The 22,830-nt window shown below is 42.0% G+C and overlaps 3 protein-coding genes across 4 annotated transcripts in view; 2 read left to right on the top strand and 1 right to left on the bottom strand.

Moving 5' to 3' along the window:
- The first annotated feature begins 1,803 nt into the window (after window positions 1–1,803).
- tab3 (TGF-beta activated kinase 1 (MAP3K7) binding protein 3) lies at window positions 1,804–9,097 on the top strand. The gene is made up of 8 exons (XM_020596782.1): window positions 1,804–2,017; window positions 2,722–2,885; window positions 3,148–3,777; window positions 3,808–4,417; window positions 5,202–5,362; window positions 5,768–5,861; window positions 7,836–7,919; window positions 8,215–9,097. Exons 2-8 carry the CDS (start codon window positions 2,784–2,786, stop codon window positions 8,358–8,360), a joined length of 1,827 nt encoding a protein of 608 aa, XP_020452438.1. The 5' UTR covers window positions 1,804–2,017; window positions 2,722–2,783; the 3' UTR covers window positions 8,361–9,097.
- Window positions 9,098–9,245: 148 nt separating this feature from the next.
- On the bottom strand, window positions 9,246–15,748 carry tmem47 (transmembrane protein 47). Its single transcript, XM_020596783.1, has 3 exons — window positions 15,237–15,748; window positions 10,873–11,013; window positions 9,246–10,628 (listed from the first exon to the last, which is right to left on the bottom strand). The coding sequence occupies exons 1-3, from the start codon at window positions 15,460–15,462 to the stop codon at window positions 10,450–10,452; spliced, it is 546 nt and encodes a 181-aa protein (XP_020452439.1). The 5' UTR covers window positions 15,463–15,748; the 3' UTR covers window positions 9,246–10,449.
- A 5,387-nt stretch (window positions 15,749–21,135) lies between these two features.
- Window positions 21,136–22,830, top strand: part of prrg1 (proline rich Gla (G-carboxyglutamic acid) 1) — a 6,342-nt gene continuing 4,647 nt past the window's right edge. For both annotated transcript variants that reach the window (XM_020596851.1, XM_020596850.1), the window contains exons 1-2: window positions 21,136–21,218; window positions 22,100–22,137. In XM_020596851.1, the coding sequence (XP_020452507.1) occupies window positions 22,128–22,137 (10 nt within the window). In that variant the 5' untranslated portion in view covers window positions 21,136–21,218; window positions 22,100–22,127. The remainder of the gene's footprint in view (window positions 21,219–22,099; window positions 22,138–22,830) is intronic.

The following is a 22,830-nucleotide window of genomic DNA, read 5'->3' as shown; positions in this document are numbered from 1 at the left end:
GCAGTTGAACTGTTTCTGTCTTGAACTGCATGAGTAGCACTGTTAGAATTCCCCAGCTGTGACTGTGTTCAGCTGTCATCTAAGGAAAAAGTAGCTCCACCACATAACAGGTGCTGCCTGTGCACAGAGTAGGCCACATTCATACCAGGCTGTTTTAAAGTCACACAGCAAATATCTTTAAGTAAGAAAATATTTTTTTTCAAATAGGAGCTTTGCAAAGTGCATGAAAAGTAATTTTAAAAGTGAATTTAAAAAGTAGCTTAATGTAAATGCCCTGTTTCCTGACTGGCATTGGCATAGGCAAGACGTACCTCTGCATCAAAGGTCTTTTTAACCACCAGCAGTGGTACTATACTATTTCATTGCCAGAGATTCCTACAGTATGCAAATGTGCACCAGTCTAAAGTTAAGTTCCATGCTCTGACCTTGCATAATATGCTTTTTATTTAGCCGTTGTTTAATCTGCTGAAGTCATGACTGTCAAACCAATAAAACAATAATGTACAGTTTATTTTAAAGAAATGCATCTAAGTTCCTTCCTGTTATTGTCTCTTTGACAAGATTTAAGTGCAAGTGTTTATTCAAAATTCTTGGATCTCTCACTGGCCCCTAGTGAAAACAACTAGACCAATTCTGACTATGCTGTTACAGTTTCAAAGTTCAATATAAATCATAATATGTTAGATAATTAATGAGTTGTTTATGGAAGTGCATTGCATTCACAATCAATCAATCAATAAAATTAATTACATTTAAAAAGAATACCTAAATTCAGATTTTAGACACTGACTAATCATCATCATTTTGCATAATTACTAATAGCTGTACAGCCACTCAAACAGTAATTTTCTCAATGCAGATCATTGCACTGTGGGATTGTTAGCAGACAATAGTGTACATGCCATGTTCACTATTTTTTTTCCCGATCATCCTCTCCTCTTTGTCTCACCTTTTTCCCTTGTGTCATTTTATTTTTCCAGTTTAACTTCAGCACATACTTAACATTCTTTCACATCTGGCTCTTAAACTGACACTTCAGTTTTTTGTGAGTGTACACCTCAGTGAACTGAATTTAATTTTGTGAATTCAGTCAAAAGTTCTTCACAGATCAAAGTCAACTGAGAAATTGAAAATGAACTTAATAAGGGTGGTGATAGGGGCTGAGACAGGTGTCTCCATCTTCTGTCATGTCAATCCTGCTTTTCCTTCTACATTTTTTTTTACATGTATTTACATTGTGACTGTCAGTTCATGTCAGTGTGGCAGAATCAATTAACATGCAAAATGATTTTAGATCAAATGACTGACTTCTTCTGTTGTTTGTGCAGGCTGTAGACTCAGGCAAGCATGTGAAATATGAAATAGACTACAGGGCAACATACAAGTGTTGAATAGGTCTCTTTTTTGGAGTAGGAAATTGACAGTTTATCCTTTTCCACACTTTTGAACAATAAAATATCAAATTGTTTATATGGCTAGTTAAAAACTGGTATTATTATTTCAGTGTTAGATGTGTAGTGTGTGTACAGTCCTATTCTATTTGTGGTGGGTGCTTATTGTAATTTTGATGTCCTAATTACAAATTATTTCAATAGTATTTCATGTTTGTTGATAAACTAGCATTGGGTGAATATGTTTAAGAGACGTAGTTTGTCGAAGCAATCTGTATTTATATTGAGTACTCTATTTTTCCTAAGAGAATTTTGGGCTATTGAGTAAAACTGAGTAAAAATTAAATGAAGTTATGCCCCATGGTCGCCAGAGGGACATGGAATGCAATCAGCGCCGATCCTGTCAGTTTGAACAACTTCCTGGTCCGGTGAAAATATGCCATTATCGCGATAGAAAGCCTGTTCGTATGAAGTTCAGCGGTAGCGGCTTGACGCTGGAATGCGAAACTACATATTATTTAGCCAAAACAAAAATTGACAAACCGTGACGTAACATTTCAGAAATATCTCACCTCTTCTCGCGACTCGGTTGTGGTCCGAGCCATGAAGAGGACTCTTAACATATGGTAAGTTTTATGAAGTCGTCAGTGGCTAACGCTCGTTGAGTTTAGCATGGCTGGCTAGCTAATCCAACAACACCCAGGCTTGTGACAACTGACCAACCAATAGCACCAAGCTATGGCTAGTATTAGCATATTTAGCTGCCAGCACTTGGCGAATTGAGCTAATCTTATTTAACAGAAGCCTCGTTTCGGGAATTGTGTTGCTGAATTTGTAACAGGTCACACTGGACAGTTTCCAGGTACTAGTGATGTTATTTCCTGTAGCCTCGCGGAACACAGGTGTGGTTGTTTGTTTGCGTGATGCACGGAGGGTAACTGATGCTGACAGCTAGTCTGCTAGCTAGCAATGGTATGTCATCGTTGCTTGGTGCAACAATATGGCTAAACAAACAACAACAGACTGACAGGCACCTTGCTAGCACCCGTGTGCTAATGTGAATGAGTACCAACGACGCTGCCGTGTTTTCTTTGTGTTGGTATGTTAAATTTTGGCAATTTCACCTCTTTGGTTGGATATATTGTGCTTGTTTTTAAAACTCAGGTTGACATGCATCACAGAAACTGTTTAAAATATTTGCTGCAGTTATTGCTGGCACAGGATGTGTGAGACATTTTGTAGGCAAGGAGTGCTAATAAGATTAATGCAAGCATTTCTCTTGACGTTTGAGTTTTGTCATCAGTTTTATCTGTCATTTCTGCATCTTCAGGGGATGAGACGAGATCGAGTATTTCTTCAGTTGCATCTTTGGGCTCGTTGACTTGGCTCGGGATGGCGCAGGGAGGCCCTCAGCTCGACTACCACATCCTGCAGGACCTCAAGCAGCGTTTCCCGGAGATCCCAGAGGGAGTAGTGTCACAGTGCCTTCTGCAGGTATTCGCACACATACACACTCACTTATTCTTATATGCACAAAAATGATCTGTTTGGAGAATGTTGGAAAATTGTGAGAGTGTGAGAATATTAACTTGGTTAGAAGGTTGTTTGACTTTAGTCATCCTGCTTTGTTCATACTGCTTTACCAACTTCTAGTTAACACATTTTGATGTATGCTAGACCATAAGGCAGCATGATGAGCAAATTGTCCCACTGCTTTAAATTGCATTCCCAAAACGGTTCTCTGTTGCTGTCTCAGAACAACAACAACCTGGATCTTTGCTGCCACCTGCTGGCTCAGGAGAGTAATAGATACCTGTATGGGGAGTTCCATCACAGTCCAGAGGAGGTACGACTGAGCCAAAATCACATGCTACACATTAACCTGGGCTATCCGGGCTCAGAGGCAAATAAGACAAATGGAGGAGCAGCAGGGGTGGGTTGCTCCTTAGTGCACAGCACCAGTGACAGTCACATTGAACCCCATCGACCCAGCTACCCTGAGCCACTGTCAGCCCCTGCCACAATGGCACCCTCCCCAGGTTACAATCCTTTCTTCATGAATGATCAGAGCCGCTCAGCCAGCACTCCCACCCCTCCACCCACAATGCAGGGCATGTCTCCCACATACTCACCTGTCCCACGTTACACAATGAACCCTATAACAGTCACGCTTTCGCAAAGTATACCCAATGTCCCGCAGGCTTTACAGATCCCTCCTGGGCATTATGCCAACAGCACCAACACCACTCTGTATATTCGACCTTCACCCTCCCAGAGCCCACAGCCAGCGCCCTGGTCCTCACCAGGGGCACCTGTTTATCAGCATCAGCAGTCCCCCTACAGTACTCCCACATACGGCTCGCCTTACAGTTCCCCGCAGCATCAGGTCCAGCCGCAAGCGCAGCACCAACAATAGGTCCAGCCGCAACCGCAGCACCAACAATATGTCTTCCTCCCTGTTAGCTCCCCAACCCTGCCTAGCATGACCTATCATCAGCAGCAACAACCGCAGCAACAGCCAACTGTTTACAGACCCTACCACACAAAAAGCTCCCTCAAGAACCAGATAGAGATTACCTTGGAGGGCCCACGACCACGCAGCAACTCACCTGTACATACCCCCCACCCCCAAGGAGCGCTTTACATAGCCACTAGCCCCTCGCCCAGTTCCCCTTCAAGGGGCATCACTATGAGTGCACCTCCAGGCCCAACAACCTTCCACCCTGGGATGTACCTGCAACACCAGGGCCCTGCAAGGCCTCGACCTGCATCCTCACCTCAACTAGCCCAGTCAGCCTACACGTTAAAAATCAAAGTGTCCCCTGGAGGCCAGGCTCAGAGGCCATCCAGCTCACCACCTGTGGCTGAAACAGAATCTCTTCTCAACATAGTAGACCAAGGGGAACACAGTGCTGCCCCTGCACCCATTCTTCCCATCTCCGCTTTACCAGGGAATGTTCCCAGTCAATTTGAGCAAATACCCAGACGTTCAAGCTCAGGCTCTGATGACTATGCCTACACACAAGGTAAGGGATTGTTTTTTCTGTCTACTACTCTGTATGTGTGTAACTCTGATACTAATGGTTTGCTGTTGGAGTTGTGCTGTCTAACATAAAGACCAGGACTAGCATTTAGCCTGTGAAGAGCTGACTTCACCTTAGACATTTGATTTCCTGCTGGTGTTCCTTAAACCACTGTTGAACAGAGATTATAGGTGCATATCATCTTAGAATTTGATGACAACTGTGTGTCTTGGTGGTTAAGAAGTGTACTATATAACTAGTGTATCCCTGTTCCATTACAGCTGGGTGCATTTATTGCTTGCCATAGCCCCTTCTGCTGTCCCAGTGTTTACTGTATCCATCTATATGGTCACTAATAGAAATCTATCTATCCATCCATTATCTATACAGCTTATCCTGAATGGGGGTTGTAGGGGGTGCTGGAGCCAATCTCAACTGACACTGGGTGAGAGGCGGGGTACACCCTGGGCAGGTCACCAGTCTATCACAGGGCTGACACTTAGAAACAGACAACCACATACACCCACACTCACTCCTACGGGCAATTTAGAGTCGCCAGTCAGTCTAAGGTGCATGTCTTTGAACTGTGGGGGAAAGCCGGAGTACCTTGAGAGAACCCACGCAGGCACAGGGAGAACATGCAAACTCTGCACGGAAAGGCAGCAGGTCGGCTGGGCTCGAACCCAAAACTTTCTTGCTGTGAGGCAACGGTGCTAACCACTGCGCCACCATTTATAGATTTACTTTGGAATTTCAACCATTTTGTGATTGGTGTGTTTCTCTCCAGCTCTCCTGCTCCACCAGCGTGCCAGGATGGAGCGTTTAATGAAGGAGCTGCTGCTGGAGAAACAGAAACTAGATCACTTAAAGGCTGATGTCAACAGCATGGAATATGACGCCCTTCAAAGACGCTTCCGACGAGTCAATTTGACCAATCTTTTACCCAGAGTAAGGACTGAATACATATGTGGCCTCACCAGTACCCTATTGCTCTTTTCACATTTCAAATTTTTTTTTGACAGCACAAAACTTTTTATAGTTTTTCACAGACTGTGAAGTTATTAATGACTTAGACTCTGTCTTTATCTTGTACTCGTGGAGGCTCAGTCGGCTCTGTGAGGGACATTGTAACTGACATTCTGGGTTTGAGTCAGGTTTTGCGATTGTTTGCTTTTCAGGCAGAAAATGATTACAGTTAATTTTAAAAACAGTCAAATTTTACTTAGTAGTTCAGGTGCAAACAAGGATAACTTGAACTACTGTATCATACAGCATGACATTAAAAACAATGTCATACTAGTAAGTTTGAAAACTGTTTCTGGTATCTGTGTTGTGTGTTTGCACTGGCTGCAGCCTGAAGAGATGACCCGGTTGCGAAATCTGAACAGACAGCTTCAGATTGATATTGACTGTACCCTGAAGGAGACGGATCTATTGCAATCTAGAGGTATACATACACACACACACACACTCCCCATGTGCACACATAAATGCACATTCCCACACAAACCTTTGCAGTGTGTCTGCACACTCCCCATGTGCACACATAAATGCTATTTGTGCACACAAAAGTTATTTGAAAGCATTGATCTTGAAATAGCCAAGCCCAGAAGCAGACAGAGTTTGGTCCGACATGATGGATGAGGCTCTGTCACACTGCATACTGATGGCAGGGCCCAGGACCATCTATCGTTTACCCTCACTAGGTTTGTGCAGTGTTTGGCTGGTACATGGTCCTTGTTGATTACTGCTAACAGTATTGCCTGAAAATGCTCCTAATTACAGTTTGTGGAAGTTAGTTGCAGTGATTTATGTACTTACCAGGAGTGGTGATGTTGAAAGCTTTAAGAGACTAATTGGCAGCAGGCTCAAGAGTGTGACCAGTTTACTTGCAGTCAGCACTGTGCAACTGGATATTTGAGCTATGGTCTTCCTGGGGGAAAAAACCCCCAATTTTTTTGACACAGGAGCAGAGTTTCTTCTTCATTTTTTCTGTATTTTCCTGTATTACTCTACCTTCATAAGACTTGCAGGGCACTGAATGATATTGCAGGTAAGGATTCATGGTTGGGATTTTGTGGATTACAAGCAAACATGGTGTTAAGCAAAATTACCAAAAAGCTACATTTTGATCTTGTAGGATATTAGACCATTCTTCCTCTTGGTTTCAGTCTCTCGAATGGCAGTGGCTTTATCTTTGCCACTCTTCCATAAAACTATGAATGGTGATGTACCTGGGCGGCTGGGTTGCATGTACAATGTCTCTGAGCTTTTTAATTGTTGCTTTCAGGAGTGCCACTCTCTCAATTTTTGAGTATGGCCTGGTCTGTCAATAAATAAATCTTTGCTTGCTAGAAAAGAACTGCTTCAAAAAATTGGATTTTCTGGCCAGCCACTAAGTTTAAACATTGTATTTCTTTCATGTCACATGTTAGCAGACAATGAAATGCATGTATAGAGTTAGGACATGACATTTCATGGGTGTACACAACAACCCATTACTGTGAATGTTGGTTACATTTAGAAATATGAATTTAACCAATGGAGATATCTGCAAACAGCTAGCGCTCCACAAAAAGCTAGTTTTACTGGGCTGACACACAAATATCTTTAGTGGTGCATACATTACCTCCAGGCTAGTGTTAGAAACATGGCTAGTTATTTGAATGGCAAAATTTACAATTGTAGAGAATAGTAGAATGGATGGATGTTGTAACAGGCTTTTGAAAAATAATTGACTATACTTAATGTTGTGCAGCAAATTTAAAGTCGTAATTTGTGAGAGGGAGCTTTGCGTGCTTCTAGGAGTCCAGCTAGATAAGTTTGCTTGAAGAAAATTCCATCAACTAGCAAAAATAAATTGGTAAATCAAGTTAACATCTGAGTGTAAGCCTGTAGCTGTGTAGACTACACTCAACAGAGAGTAAAATCCCATGTTGACAATTGTGTCTGATTTGTTTATATAAACACTCAAGAAAAAGTAAACTCTTATTTCAAGCAGCAGTCATCTTAAAACAGTGTCTCTCCTGTCTATGTGAAAAAAACCAAGGCACCATCTCTTGATGGTGCCAGAATACTGTATAATGGTTTGTAATACTATGAGACAGGATGTTACATCTTGACACTCCTGGGGTAATCTGTGGGATTGCACAGGAGTTCACAGGAATGTGTGTGCACTCGTGTCGATTTGATTGGCCAACATGGTGTGTAGCCAGGCAGTGTTTTGTTACATTGCTATAAAAATTGACCATTGACCTTTTCTTTTTTTGTGCTATAGTCTGTGTTACAGTGGTGAATGAGGAGGCTTATATTGTCAGCCTGAACAAGGCAGTTGTTTAAGAGACTTGGCTGCAAAATGATTGGACCTCTGGCTGGCATTTCTAAAGAAACTTCTGTATCTGACTCCTCCTTTCCTCCACAGGAAAGTTTGACCCGAAAGCAATGAACAACTTTTATGACAACATAGAGCCTGGGCCAGTGGTGCCTCCCAAACCTGGGAAGAAAGGTGAGACGTTTTTGGTTTTAAGGATAAAAATGTGAGTCACTTGAGTCATTGTCTTAAGGATGTGTAAAGAAGAGACAAAAAAACAGAAGACAGAACAAGTTTATTACTGTTTGCAAGATTCAGATCTGAGTTTCAGTTTAAGACTACTCAGGTCTGTGTTTATTCTTATATTTGTCTTTTTAAACTTCAAGCACATTGAAGATTTGTAGGATTTTGTGTGAAAACCAGGCCACAATTGCTGTTGTGTTTTGCACATGAATAGTTTTTCATGTACTACGACTCTGTTTTTTGTCAGAAGGGGAACATGGCTCCAAGCCTGTACTGGGACCCCAGAGGGACGAGGATTTTGAAGGCGCCCAGTGGAACTGTGATAGCTGCACCTTCCTCAACCACCCTGCACTCAACCGCTGTGAACAGTGCGAGATGCCGCGCTACACCTGAGCTTAGCGCAGCGCTGTATTGCCTCCCCTACCCCACCCCTCGCCAATCCTTGGATACTATAAACCCCACCCCTCCAGGATCTCTCTTGAGGTCTTTCTCTGTCAATCAATATATAAGCCCTTCTTACCTGCTGAGGTAGAGCCACTGTCCCTCTCTTTCCACTTGTCCTGTTCCCATCTACCGCTCCTGTGCACTTTGACCCTCGTTTTTATTGGCGGTTTCAGGACAGCTGGAGACTCTTCTCATGGCAAAGATATAACAGAAGGAGTGAGATATTGCAACTTTGGCAGTGGGTTCGATGGGGCTTCAGAATGGTCAGAACGACTGAGGGTTGAGGAGGAAAAGCTATGCTTTACCAAGCGAACATTCCACACAGAATGAGTGACTGCCCTGTTTACAAAACTGCATCCATTCCTGAACTCAAAATGGGGGCACATCCACTTTAATCCAGGACCTGTAACTCCCTTTGACAGTGGAAACAATGAAAACAGTGGTATATATGATCTGACTAATGCGAAAAGTAGAGTGTACACTGTATCCGGCTCTGTATTAGAGCTAATTTCACTGAAAGAAGAACACTAGAGACATTTGCATATGAGTATATTACTGGTACTTCTATGCATTTGCCACCTTGTATTATGTGTTCAGAAGATGTTGATTTTCTGTGTAAATGCCTCAACTTGCTGTACTTAATAAAGGAGCTGATTCTATGTGACTTGACCACAAACAGCTGGCATGTCTACATGGTTGTCAGAGTTCCTTTTTTCCCAAACGAATCAAACTGTTTTTTCTGGAACATGTTTATTATGCTTGCAATCAACCAGTGGGAATCAGAAATATATCAGCAGATGGTAGTGGCATGCACACATCCACTCCCCTTCACTAAATATTACAAGAGGGAATAGAAGTTTGACCACCTCAAATAAGGTTTGAGAAGGTTGCCAGCTCAGTGCAGGTCTTCTACCCACATGCCTAACCTCCCATGATAACACTGTCCTCCTTACACTTAACAGATCAAGTCTTCATAAAGCCATTTTCAGATAGGAAGCAGTGGGCACTGTGCTCTGCTGTCAAACCCATTCATGTAGCAGGGTCGCAGTGGAATGACCACGCAGAAAGGCAGACACGGTCATTTGCCATTTCTGTTCCCATTGGTGTGCTTGGAATGAGCAGCATTTTTCCTACTGTGCATACTTGCATATGATACAATGTTATCAAAAAGCAGGTATAACTGGGTTTGTGCTGCCAAAGGTTTTGCCACTGTACATGTGTCAGACTGCTATTCATTAACACTTCAATGTTACCTTCAGCAGTATGATATGATTTAGAAGGTGCCTGTGGAATGTTTTTACTTTAGGTAGCTTGTGTTTATTATTAGAATCTCTAGTGCTTTTAGTAGACCCAGTTCAGGAGAAGACAAAGCCAGTCCATTGGAGCCTCATGGCATGTTTACACCAGTATTTTATACGCTACTAGAGGAAGAAGGCTAGCCCAAATTCCAGATGCAGTGTATCTCTGGGGAAATGTAGCATGTTGCATTTCCTTAGGTGTGACCTGATCCTCAGGATATCATGCTAGCCAGACATTTTTCTTTCTGGCTTCATTAATTCTGTGATTGGCCCAAGTTTACCTCATTCCTTGCCTCCTTTGCTTACAGTGGTTAATTAGTCCGCCAGCTCTTCCCGGTATGGGGTCAGTCAGCCCATCTGTTCTCACCAGGTTTTCTGCCCAAATCTAAGACCTACTGGAGCTCCACTTAAAGAGGGCACAGACTTATCTGAGTGGTAACATTCTTCCCAGTTTAAACAGGCTTGTTTTAGGTTTCTTCACAGCTGGGGTTGCTTCTAAAACTCCTAAGTGAGCATGGGTGCTTCAGTCCAATAAGGGAGGATAGTCTTTGAGAGAGTAAGTTCACAGAATCAAATAGAAGAGCTTGTTTCCAGTCCTGAAACTAACAATGATGATTAGGTTTATATAAATATGTAATTTTCTAGTCTTTGTTGTGCACTGTGTAACAGACAGCAAATTCCTGTTGCTGACAGGACATGGCTGAAACAGAGTCCTGGTTTCTCCTCTTGTCTCACATATTTTAATAGTAGTCCTCATAGTTCTTGGGGTTGAGGCAGTAGAGGATGGCACTTCCAAAAGAAAAGATGGTGGATCCCCAGGCCAGGCCGTAGCCCCAGTTAAACTCATGGTACACCCTCATACTTACTGTCTCTATGAACTTGATAGGGAACAGGACCAAACTGCACACCTGAAGGACCACTGCAGAGGAGAAAAAGGAATATGATCAAATCAGAATATATATTTATATACAGTAACATAACATCAACTTACTTAAAGTAGAAGATGGGAAATAGAAGGCACCCAGGCTTTAAATGATCAATGATTTTATTGCCTTAGATATTTCCAGCCTACCATAACCATACTTTTTTTTTTAGAAGCTGGGCTGTTATTGTGTATTTTGGATGTTCCTTCAGCTCTACCTTCTTGTTTTTTCTTTACATACCTGCAGAAAACAACATGACAGCTACAGGTTTGTAGCAGCGACTCCTGGAGCCGAAACACAGGGAAACCATGGCCACGAGGAAGGCAAGAAGGGTGAGGGCCGCCCCCCCCAACATGAGGGCGACTGTGGAGATCTGCCAGTCTGACACACACACAAGGACAGAGGAGGGAGGGGGATGAGGGAGGAAAAGCATGGAATCATAGTGAGATATGGAGTGACATAGGTAGCTAAAACAAGGTTACTCCAGAGAGCCATGTGTGCGCTGTTGACAGGAGAGAGGAAAGTGGTGAGATAAACGAGGAGGGATGAGTAGGTCACAGGTCATACAGGTCACAGGTCATACTGGTGAGCCACAGTAACACTGCCATGCTCAGTCTTACACTAGATTCCTCCCACTGGAGTTTACAGTGAATTTCCAAGAGTGAAATGAACTATTTGTGGCCAGTGGCAGAAGAAGAATGTGAACCATGCAGTGAATAAGCCCCGAACCAAGTACAGCCATTTCTGGCTGACAAGAAATAAACAAATGCACACATGCTTGGCTGTGCACAGATTAATGCATCCCAATGCAGCAGAAAGGCAAAGAAGTTCTGTGAGGTATCTCAGATATTCCTCCCTTTTACTGCATGCCAGTTCAGCAGTGTTCTCAGCTTTTTATTCAGATTTATGCCAAAAACACTCAGCTGGAACAGCTGCTGTGTCAGTCTCACTTCTTATCCTAGTACGAGTGCCTAAGTGGAACCAATAAGGGAAGCCTACAGTATGTGGCTGACAAAAAGAAAAACCTGTAGAGATTTTTGTTTGTTTGTAGCCATGGAACGTTAACTGAGGATTGTTGAGAGAGACATTGTACGTTGTTGTTTAGAGATTAAGAGTTTCTTTTCTAACTTTACTGTGTACTCACAGAAGCAGGAGGTTTATATGTAAACAGAGGATACTATGAGGAGGCATTTGATTACACAGGAGGAAATGATTTGACGTATGGGGCGGGGGGTAACATCAAAACAAAACTGTATTGGGCTCTATTGAATATTACAGTGGGTGGAAAAGTTCACATTGGACAGACAATATGTTTAGCCTTTTTTACATTTTATTGTCTAAGGGAAAAAAAAGATTAACCGCCGCCAAGAATATTTTGTCTCTATTGAGGCAGAAAAAAATGAAAACAGTCACCAGCAGGGAGAAAGTGAAGGAACACAAGCTGCTTAAAATACATTTCCCACTCTTGTTGGAAGGGAACTTTATTCCAGGGGCCAAGCAGCTCAAATATAAACAAACAGCAACTACTTTTAGCCAAATATGGTTCAGGATTGGAAGTTTTAAAATGGGCCCTGTCACCACAGGATATGGACAGAGCCCACAAAAAGCAGAGCACCCATTGTCTCCACCCTCCAGCTTGCACAACATGAAGCCCCCTCTAAGAACATACTCTTTCTCTGGAACGACCTCACTGGCTGCTTCTCAGCAAAGGGCCACAGCGACTTGCCCTGCAGTTGTCACACTCCATCGTTAGTGAGATATCTTCTCTGGGTCACTTTGTTGCCTTCAGCCCAGCCAGCCTGCAACCAAAAGCCTTATCAGTGCGCTCATGAAGCAGAAGGATGCAGAAAGTCATCTCATCTCAGATTTGGAACAGACCCAGGCTGTTGCACAAGAAACACAGCCAGAGTTGGAGTGCTTAAAGGCTTTGATGAAGAGGATGCGCCAAACTATTAATCTGAGCCCTGCACGATGACAGATGGAAGAGGAGATACTGTATTCAAGATCCAATCTGAGCATAAATTATGGATCCCACGTGCATGTTGGGGACTGGTGAGGTGGTAATGGAAAAAATCTTTTAGGAGCACAATTCTCCTTCTTTGTCTGAGACACTGGTGGAAGATTTGTGTTACAAAAGAGCCTGAAGTTTGTCTCTCGATGTCACGTACCCTCATGCTCTTTCAGGGGAGCATCATGAAGAAGTAAAGCAGGAAGAGGTCTCTGGCTCAAGACCCCGGTTCGATCAAGACACTGAACCCCTTTCAGTTCTAAATAACCCACACTGTGCTGTGAGCTCCTTCAAAAAGAAGACAATGGCCCAAATACAGTTCAATAGTGCATTATTAATAATGTTCTATTAATGCTTTGCCACCCTGTGTGTGAATGAGCTGGACTCACTCGCACACTGGCTCCACTGTTGTCCCCTCATCTCACACATACCTGGCATCCATATACTGCTCTTTCATAGCTGTTCCACATTCCTAGCCCTATGTCAAGTCTATACCTTTTATACTTGACCTTTGACGTCCTTCTTTAAGCTTGTGTTTATAAGCAACAAACAGATAGAGCGCTACCATATAGAATGTTTATTTTAAATGCTTCACAAGCAAGTAACAGGCCAACACTGGGGCTCAGGAGGTAGAGCGGGTCGTTTCCTAACCGGAGGATTAGCGTAGAGCGGGTCGTTTCCTAACCTCAACATGTCGAGGTGTCCTTGAGCAAGACACTGAACCGGTGTGTGAATGCATGAGTGCTTGGGAGTGCGAATGGGTGAATGGCCGAATAATGTGTGAAAGCGCTTTGAGTGTGCTGTAAAGCATAGAAAGGCGCTATACAAGTATAAGACCATTTACCACTGCATGTTATTGTGCTTTGTCAGACATGCACACATGCAGGCCATACAGAACAAACTCAGAACATCTGAGCAGTTTCAAACTGACAGGATTTAATGCTCAGAGCATGATTCTGAGAAAAGAGGGGGTGGGGTGATGGTTGGGGGTAGAAACTGATTATTGGGATTCAAATCAATAAGCTTGGCCAAGCACAAATCTGAGGAAATGGACAGTTTGCTGCGAGCATTTACTGTGGTATGCTGCTGTTGCTGCTGCTGAGAGTGGAGAGCTGACACACAGACTGCATGTCTTTATATGGCACCAAAGTGCACTTTGTCTATGCTGACAGAGGAGGATCGGGGCCAGCGTGACCCACAGTTACTCGTCTCAGACAGAAAGAAAACATTTTGTCAGGCTAACAAAAACACAGTTTACCACTCAGCATACAGGAGAAGGTCAGAGGCACAAAAACATAGACACACTGTAGTCAGGGTTGCCATGCAGGATAATCCTACATAAGGTCTACCCAGCTTTTACATTTGCAGAATATACTTTAGACATATTTTAGGCTGATAAAAATTCCTTTGAGATAATTTCATGCAAAAGTGAAAAATACAGTATATCAGGTATATAAGTTACTGTGGTTGGACACCAACAATGCACCTGATAAAAACTCAACAGGTGTCTGGAACTTATTGTTTTTCTGATCGGTTCTGACATTTTGCAGCCACTTATTGTGGTTTTTGACAATAAACTTTACTTTTGAATTTTGTGAACCACAGTATGGTTCAGTCAAATACAACACAAACTGTGGCCTAACAACCACAACTGATTCAGTCACCATAAAAATAAACAGGGCTGTTTTATGAGATTACATTAGATTTGATTGTCATCATTTTTTTTATTTAGGTATAAACAAATGCTTTTCTGAAATCACAACTAATTGTTGTTAATGCTGATTATTTAGTGATAGACACTAATAGTCTGGAAGTTCTGTCACATTTGCTGAATGACCAGCTGTGATGGAAATATGAAATACTTCCAGAAGAAAAAGCTTAATGTTGGGACTCCACACAGAAATGTCCTTAATAGAGAACATCAGCATTTCTGGAGTGCTTCATTTGTTTCCCTGGTTACTAATCTCCAGGCATCTGGATCTCTGGGGAGTTCTCTGCCCTGAGCTGTAGTCGTTTCTTAGCCGGTGAAGAAACCCACACAAAGGCTCATTTTGTGCGCAACAAAAGGCCAAATGAAACCCCAGCTGGACCGTTCCTGGCAAGGCAACATTCCCACATCATTCAACGGAGCGAGGGGCAAATGTTTCAGGATCTAGATCGAAAATCAAAGGTGTCTGATTTGAGAGTAAAGGGTTTTTTAAATAAAATAGATTATTTCCCACTTGGGAAGCAGTACTGTGCGCCCCCAGTGTCACTGTCTTATTTCATGCAGCAAAGTTCTGCAGTTTAAATTGAGCATGCAATAGCTAATTATAAATTAATTAACATTTATCCCTCTCTGGGGTAATGTTTTATAATTATCACAAACAGAACAGATGGGATGATCGGTGCATTGTCCGCAGGGACCCTTTATCATCCCACAGCGCTGTGCATCTGGCTTTCGTTTGCATATGAATGTGCGTGTCTGTCTGAACCCCAAACTCTGCCATTTCCAGGGTGAAACATATATAAATCTACAGCACTGAAAGGTTTGAAACGGTGGCGCATCAGCCCATCTAAAAGTGTAGCCTAAGCTAAATACCCGAGTGTCTCTCACCGGTGGCCAGCGTGCTGGTGCAGGACCAGTCCACGGAGACAGCGGGCCTCCAGCAGGACACCCACAGGGACAAGTAGTACTGGTCATCGGCCGTGACCCACGCCTGGCTCAGCATGGCCCCGACATCCAGACACAGAGCGAGAAAGACGCACAAGAGTCCCACTAACTTTAGGGGCGTCAACGCCGACACCCGGACCTCCTCTGTGCCGCTCACGGATGAAGCCATATCAAAAGTATCTCACTTATTAAAAAGGGAGGAGAAGAAGAGGAAGAACACAGAAGTAATAAAAAAACAACAACGCGTGTGTTATTGTGGCAAGTTAGTCTTTTCCCTCAAGTTTACAAAATGAATCGAGACTGAGTTGTGGTAGTCCCCCCAGCCCGTGCCCGTGTCCGTGCTGTGGGTAGCAGGATGGGGAGCCGCCGCTCATCCGCGCCCTGAGTCCAGAGGACGCTGCCGCCGCTTCTGTAGACCCAGCGCTCTGCTGACGAGCTTGTTCTGCAGATCACTGAAATAACACGGTGCTACACCTGCTGGGTCCTAGTGCCTAGTCCCCACTCCACTTACACAGCATCTGGCTGTAGTCACTGATGTAGTAAAGGACAGAGTGAACAATAAAACCTTTGTGGTCGGGTGGTGTAGGCTTTTAATTATTCTCAATGAAAAACAGCAGTGATGGGAGAAGTAGGCTATTCAGATCTTTCTCACACTGTAGAGAAATATTCCTACTACGAGTCTTGCATTCGGATTTGAATAAAACTGCAGATGTATTACTAGTGTTCCGTTGTTACTGCTCTGGGAAATTCGCCAAATCAATAACCTCAATCGATTAACTAACAACAATATCCTAAATGTTTGCCAGCAGCGAATCCCTCGTTGTTTACTGCCCGCAGTCCTTTCCCCTCCCTGTGCACAGCTGTCGCCGCAGTTCAATTGCGCGCAATTGGCCTCTGATGAAAGTGTAGGCTAGTTTCCAGAAAAACCCTGAAGACTCTTCGTTTTAGCTTGAACATTGCCAGGACTGAAGAAGCCTCTAATATTGCACACACTTAAAGTGGAGCGTATCTTTTCACGCTCACCAACGCACGCCTCAGTAGCGCACAGAAATGACGTTGTTTGTGCAGATTGCGCACAAACACAGTCTGGCTGACTTTACCTGCTGTCAGTTACCGGTAACATGATTGATTGATCAGGGCATATATAGGGAATTTTTTTATCATGACAAATGAGCTGCGTTCCATTACGTACGCATATTGGGCGTGGATTTGGCGATTCTCAACAACAGCGCACCTTTTCAATACATTCAGCGCAGCAGTCTGTAGTTCGTCAGCGCCCTCACATGGATTGATCATGACAAATGAATCATTGGGCCACGGCGTGCCACCAGAGCAGCTTCTTGGCATTGATTCTACAAGCCTCTGGACTCTACTGGAGGGATGAACACCATTCCTTCAAAAGATATTCCCTCATTTGGTGTTTTGATGATGGCGGAGACGCTGTCTAACACGTCGGTCCAGAGCAACAGAGTTGAGATCTAGAGATTGTGAAGGCCATAGCATATGATTCACATCATTTTCATACTTCTATTCAGTGACCCCTCCTGCCCTATGGATGGAGGCACTGTCATCCTGGAAGAGACCACACAGTGTTTCGTTTTACTTGTCACCGGTCTCTGTCTTTAAAATGTAACAACAAATTGAGGTGGTGGGGATGCTGTCCTAGTGGGTACAACTTAGTTGCTTTTATTTTGTTGCACACTTCAGCCCACTTCTCTTTCTCTCTTCTGTCTCTCCACCATGTTCTCTCTCTCTCTGAGCTGAGGGAAGATTACACTGCTCACCTTTTTCCAATGAGCTTGACTAATTCTTTGTCCTTAGGGAAGAATCTCTAATGAATATTGATTAACACGTTTACATGTTTTCTGGAGCAAAATAGCTTCAGGATTAGACTGTTTGTTAATATACTTTAAGTTGATGTTAACTGCAGCTTCTAGGTGGAAGAAAATAGTGGTCATCTATTGAATAAAACAAGTTTTAGGGAGATTTCAATGCTAATAATCAAATGTATTTTTATTACTTCTTTTACAGTAAGTAGGCTAGTTTCATTATGATGGGAAAGATCCCTTTTATCACTACTTCTCATCAGTTTTCATTAGAGTGTGTGTGTCTTGTGACTATAGCTCGACTGTCCTTGGCGGCAATGTCTTTTAACATCATTACTAATGATTATAGACTGTAGAGATTCAATGGGTACCAACACACACACAATCCTGGTGTAGCCAAACAGGAACAAACTCATCAGCATCAGCATAACATTACCGTTGTAGCAGAATTATCATACATGCATTTGACCAATGTGTACAAAATATCAGTGCCTAGATTGAAATCGACTGACACAGAGCATTAAGCAAAAGTTAAACCACATGGAAACAAATCAGTATCTCTTGTCTCTTCCCCTGTTATCAGTAATGTTCGGCAGTGTAGCTGATATGAGCTAAAAACAAAATTAAAGCAGGTGAGACAATAGATGAACAGTCTTTATTGTCCCAGATCAGAGGGACACATGTCTTCATAGTCAGTACATGTTCCACACAACAGCATCCAAATACAGTATACACAATATACATGCACATACTACAGATACATACAGTGCCTTGCGAAAGTATTCGGCCCCCTTGAACTTTGCGACCTTTTGCCACATTTCAGGCTTCAAACATAAAGATATAAAACTGTAATTTTTTGTGAAGATTCAACAACAAGTGGGACACAATCATGAAGTGGAACGAAATTTATTGGATATTTCAAACTTTTTTAACAAATAAAAAACTGAAAAATTGGGTGTGCAAAATTATTCAGCCCCTTTACTTTCAGTGCAGCAAACTCTCTCCAGAAGTTCAGTGAGGATCTCTGAATGATCCAATGTTGACCTAAATGACTAATGATGATAAATAGAACCCACCTGTGTGTAATCAAGTCTCCGTATAAATGCACCTGCACTGTGATAGTCTCAGAGGTCCGTTTAAAGCGCAAAGAGCATCATGAAGAACAAGGAACACACCAGGAACACACCAGGCAGGTCCGAGATACTGTTGTGGAGAAGTTTAACGCCGGATTTGGATACAAAAAGATTTCCCAAGCTTTAAACACCCCAAGGAGCACTGTGCAAGCGATAATATTGAAATGGAAGGAGTATCAGACCACTGCAAATCCACCAAGACCTGGCCGTCCCTCTAAACTTTCAGCGCATACAAGGAGAAGACTGATCAGAGATGCAGCCAAGAGGCCCATGATCACTCTGGATGAACTGCAGAGATCTACAGCTGAGGTAGGAGACTCTGTCCATAGGACAACAATCAGTCATATACTGCACAAATCTGGCCTTTATGGAAGAGGTGCAAGAAGAAAGCCATTTCTTAAAGATATCCATAAAAAATGTCGTTTAAAGTTTGCCACAAGCCACCTGGGAGACACACCAAACGTGGAAGAAGGTGCTCTGGTCAGATGAAACCAAAATCAAACATTTTGGCAACAATGCAAAACGTTATGTTTGGCGTAAAAGCAACACAGCTCATCACCCTGAACACACCATCCCCACTGTCAAACATGGTGGTGGCAGCATCATGGTTTGGGCCTGCTTTTCTTCAGCAGGGACAGGGAAGATGGTTAAAATTGATGGGAAGATGGATGGAGCCAAATACAGGACCATTCTGGAAGGAAACCTGATGGAGTCTGCAAAAGACCTGAGACTGGGACGGAGATTTGTCTTCCAACAAGACAATGATCCAAAACATAAAGCAAAATCTACAATGGAATGGTTCACAAATAAACATATCCAGGTGTTAGAATGGCCAAGTCAAAGTCCAGACCTGAATCCAATCGAGAATCTGTGGAAAGAACTGAAAACTGCTGTTCACAAACGCTCTCCATCCAACCTCACTGAGCTCAAGCTGTTTTGCAAGGAGGAATGGGCAAAAATTTCAGTCTCTCGATGTGCAAAACTGATAGACATACCCCAAGCGACTTACAGCTGTAATCGCAGCAAAAGGTGGCGCTACAAAGTATTAACTTAAGGGGGCTGAATAATTTTGCACGCCCAATTTTTCAGTTTTTTATTTGTTAAAAAAGTTTGAAATATCCAATAAATTTCATTCCACTTCATGATTGTGTCCCACTTGTTGTTGATTCTTCACAAAAAATTACAGTTTTATATCTTTATGTTTGAAGCCTGAAATGTGGCAAAAGGTCGCAAAGTTCAAGGGGGCCGAATACTTTCGCAAGGCACTGTATTGTATATTGTTTAGTAATAAGTAATTGCAATTGATTGGAAGGGGATTTCTTTCTTTGAGGCAAAGAAAATGTCAATAATTACATATATTCAACATAATAATAATTATTTGTATGAATGCCTTAAAATTTGGTTGTCATATAATATAATGTAGATTTGGCAATAAACTTTGTGTTCATGTTACTGAGAAAGTCAATTGGACTGAAATAAAAAAAGACAAACATATAAAAAAATGTAAATACAGTACAGTGAATCATGATGATAAAAGGAGAAGATTCTGTTAATTATTTCTGCAGATGAAAACAGGAAAACAAAAAAGATAGGATGACAAGTTAATTGATAATCTTTTTTAAAAATAAAATAATAGAAAAAATGTGTTGGAAAATTGCATGTTAGACCAAACTGGACTGAAATCTGATGAAATCGGTGAATATTTTTTTATCATCATCACCTATTTTTATTCCAAACTCATAAGATTTGTTGATCACTCAAACACTGGCAAAGGATGCGCTCCTCTTATTTCAGTTATGTACTAATTAATTAATTGATTTATATTAGTGTCATTTTCAGATAAGCCCCCAATTATAAAGGGTTTCTATTTGTAATGAATGTCTGTTAATGGTAACACATAGAGAAATGTACTTAATTACTGTAGCTCCACTGAGCTCTTTAGGCTTAGGTTGCCAGGTTTGTAGAAAATCCTCTTCCAATATGTCACTTCATTTGTCTTTTTAGCAAACTCTTTAGCTACGTTCACATTACGTGCTGAAGTGACCCAGTTCCATTTTTTTCCCTCCAAGTGATTCAGATCTGATATTTTAATGAATACATGAGCAAATCAAATTGGATTTAGGATTTTTTCAAATCAGATCTAGGCCACTTATACATATTTACACATAAATGGTTCTAGGTCATCTAATTCATATCTGATCTCTGATTATGCAAATGAACAGATCGGAATCCATGTTTTTGATTGTTAGTTTGTTTTTTAAATAATATTACATTTTGCCAGGATTCAATGTAGGAACCTCATAGACTACTGGTTAAAAATGAATGCCGTTTTTTTTTACTGGGGTCAGTGGAGAGACAAGAGGATGTTTCACATTTGTTGGACACTTATGGAAAAGCTATTGTTCAAGGCAAACAGAAAGGCACATATAGTTTTTGAATTGCTTGATTTGACTGTGGCACAAATTGTGTTATTGTCATTCTTGCAGACTATGCACATGACTCATATTTCATTTCAATTTGAGCATGTGTGGCAGTTTAGGTCCTCAAATGTGTTGACATTGAAGCTGGATACATGCCACCTGAATGTGAACCATCAACTTAAAAAGATCAGATCTGACAAAATGATTGGAATTGAGTGTTCAAGTCTGTAAGATGAATGTAGCCTTTATTTCAACAGTGAGACCTGTCCAAAACACTGTGGTGATACAAACTTTGTAACCTTTGACGTAATGTTGGGCTAAATTATTTTTCTTAATTAGTGTGCAATAACACCTCATGTTAAGGACTTACTATGGCTGTTTTGAATCTTCTATACAGTTGGTGTTTTGTTTGCATTTTCCCTTTAACTCGGAAAAACGGAGCCGGTGCGCAAACAGACTATTGCGCATGCGCACTATGCATAGCAACACTTTGAGGCAACAGAGGAGCTGAGGTTTCGTTTATGCGCATTTTGGGGACGAAAACAGGTAAGGTAGCGTGACAAACTTTGTATACTCACGGAGTGCTTCGACGCGAAGTAAAAAACTAGCATATGGAGGTCTTTCTTTCGACGTTTGTGTCTTTTTCGAATTATGTGTCACCCGTTAAATTGCATCCGAGGCGACAAATCATCCCCGCTTGTCAATAACTAGCAACAAACCCGGGCAGCAACAACCAAGCATAAGGTCGAGAACAGTGCGTTAGCAGCCACAGTGAAGCTTAGCCTAACAGTTTCGAGGCTCGCATTTGTTGTTCCGGTTCTCGGGGCGACGGCGCTTTGTTAGTGATGTTTCCGCAGCTGGCGGTTTATTTTGGGCATTGAGGAGTAGGATTCCAGGCCGTGACACATCCATGTGTAACACTGTCCAGTAGCCGCCATTGGACATCCCTGGTCAAGGGTGTCTTATTCACAAGGCAACAACGCCCTGTGACTGTTAAACAGTAGCATTATTACCTCAGTTTAGTGTAATCTCCTTATCTTATTTTCCTCCAAAGCATTTAGAAAAGATCTGACAAAGGGATGCAATGGTTTCGTACCGCACAACTGTGTACTGCATACACCCGTAGCTTCCCGTTTATTTTCTTTAAACTGATTAGTGGTTTGAGAGATTTAATTAATATATGATTTCCTGTATGAGGTTGTTGAGACAGTTCTTGAAAACGTGTGGTATTGCTTCCGTTCGTTTTGCCTTCCAGGATTTAAAGACAGCAACAAATGTTCAGTAAAGTTATGCCACAAAGGAGGATGTGAAGTTTTTGAAAGGAGACCCCAAGTTGATTATTGTCTATCTTATATCAGCAGGTTTGAATCTGTACATCATTAATGTACACACATTAATTCCATTAACATGTGTTTGGTTTTCTACAGATAAGTCTAAACAGACTCACTGGGAATCATGGGGACTGGTAAGTCTATTGACAATCCTCCCACACCCACAACATTATCACTGTTGCCTTAGAAACTCTTCTCCAGTTTCTTTTGGTCTTTTCTATTGTTGATTTTCACACAGAAATTAGTCACTGGAATGGAACTCTTCAAGCCTTTTCTGTTTAATGGAGCACACAATGCCCATTCTTTCCTTGGCAGGGTTCCATGTATCCTTGAAAACCTGGAATTTTTAAGACAGTTTTCCAGTCATGGAAAAGACATGGAAACTGTGATAAATTGTACTATGTCATGGAAAAACACTTCATCATCCTGGAAAATAATTTTCGCATTTGTACATTTGTGTATTTTGTATTTGCTGAGAGCAAACTGTCAGATCTCCGTATGAACTGGCAGCTGAAATCAGGGCAATGTGTGAGATGAACTTAGAAGAAGTTTATTGCCTGTTTTTAGTCATGTTTTTGTACACTCTGAATACCCTAAGCCATTGCATCACATCAGGTTGGTGAAGACAGTGTGAATAAAATAAACTTGATGGGTAAAATCACAATGAATGTAACCAGACAACTAAGAAATGTACACTAATTAGCTTGGTATTTGAAATCAAACATTAATAACCGTTGGCCAATAATGAGTCCTTTCAACCTGTTTAAGAGTTAGTGATCCACCACAGAGTTACTGTTTAACATTAGTCCGCTATTTCATTAGATTTT

Source organism: Monopterus albus, unplaced genomic scaffold (assembly GCF_001952655.1).
Source record: "Monopterus albus unplaced genomic scaffold, M_albus_1.0 scaffold31.1, whole genome shotgun sequence".
NCBI lineage: Eukaryota > Metazoa > Chordata > Actinopteri > Synbranchiformes > Synbranchidae > Monopterus > Monopterus albus.
This window is presented reverse-complemented; position numbering and strand designations above follow the sequence as displayed.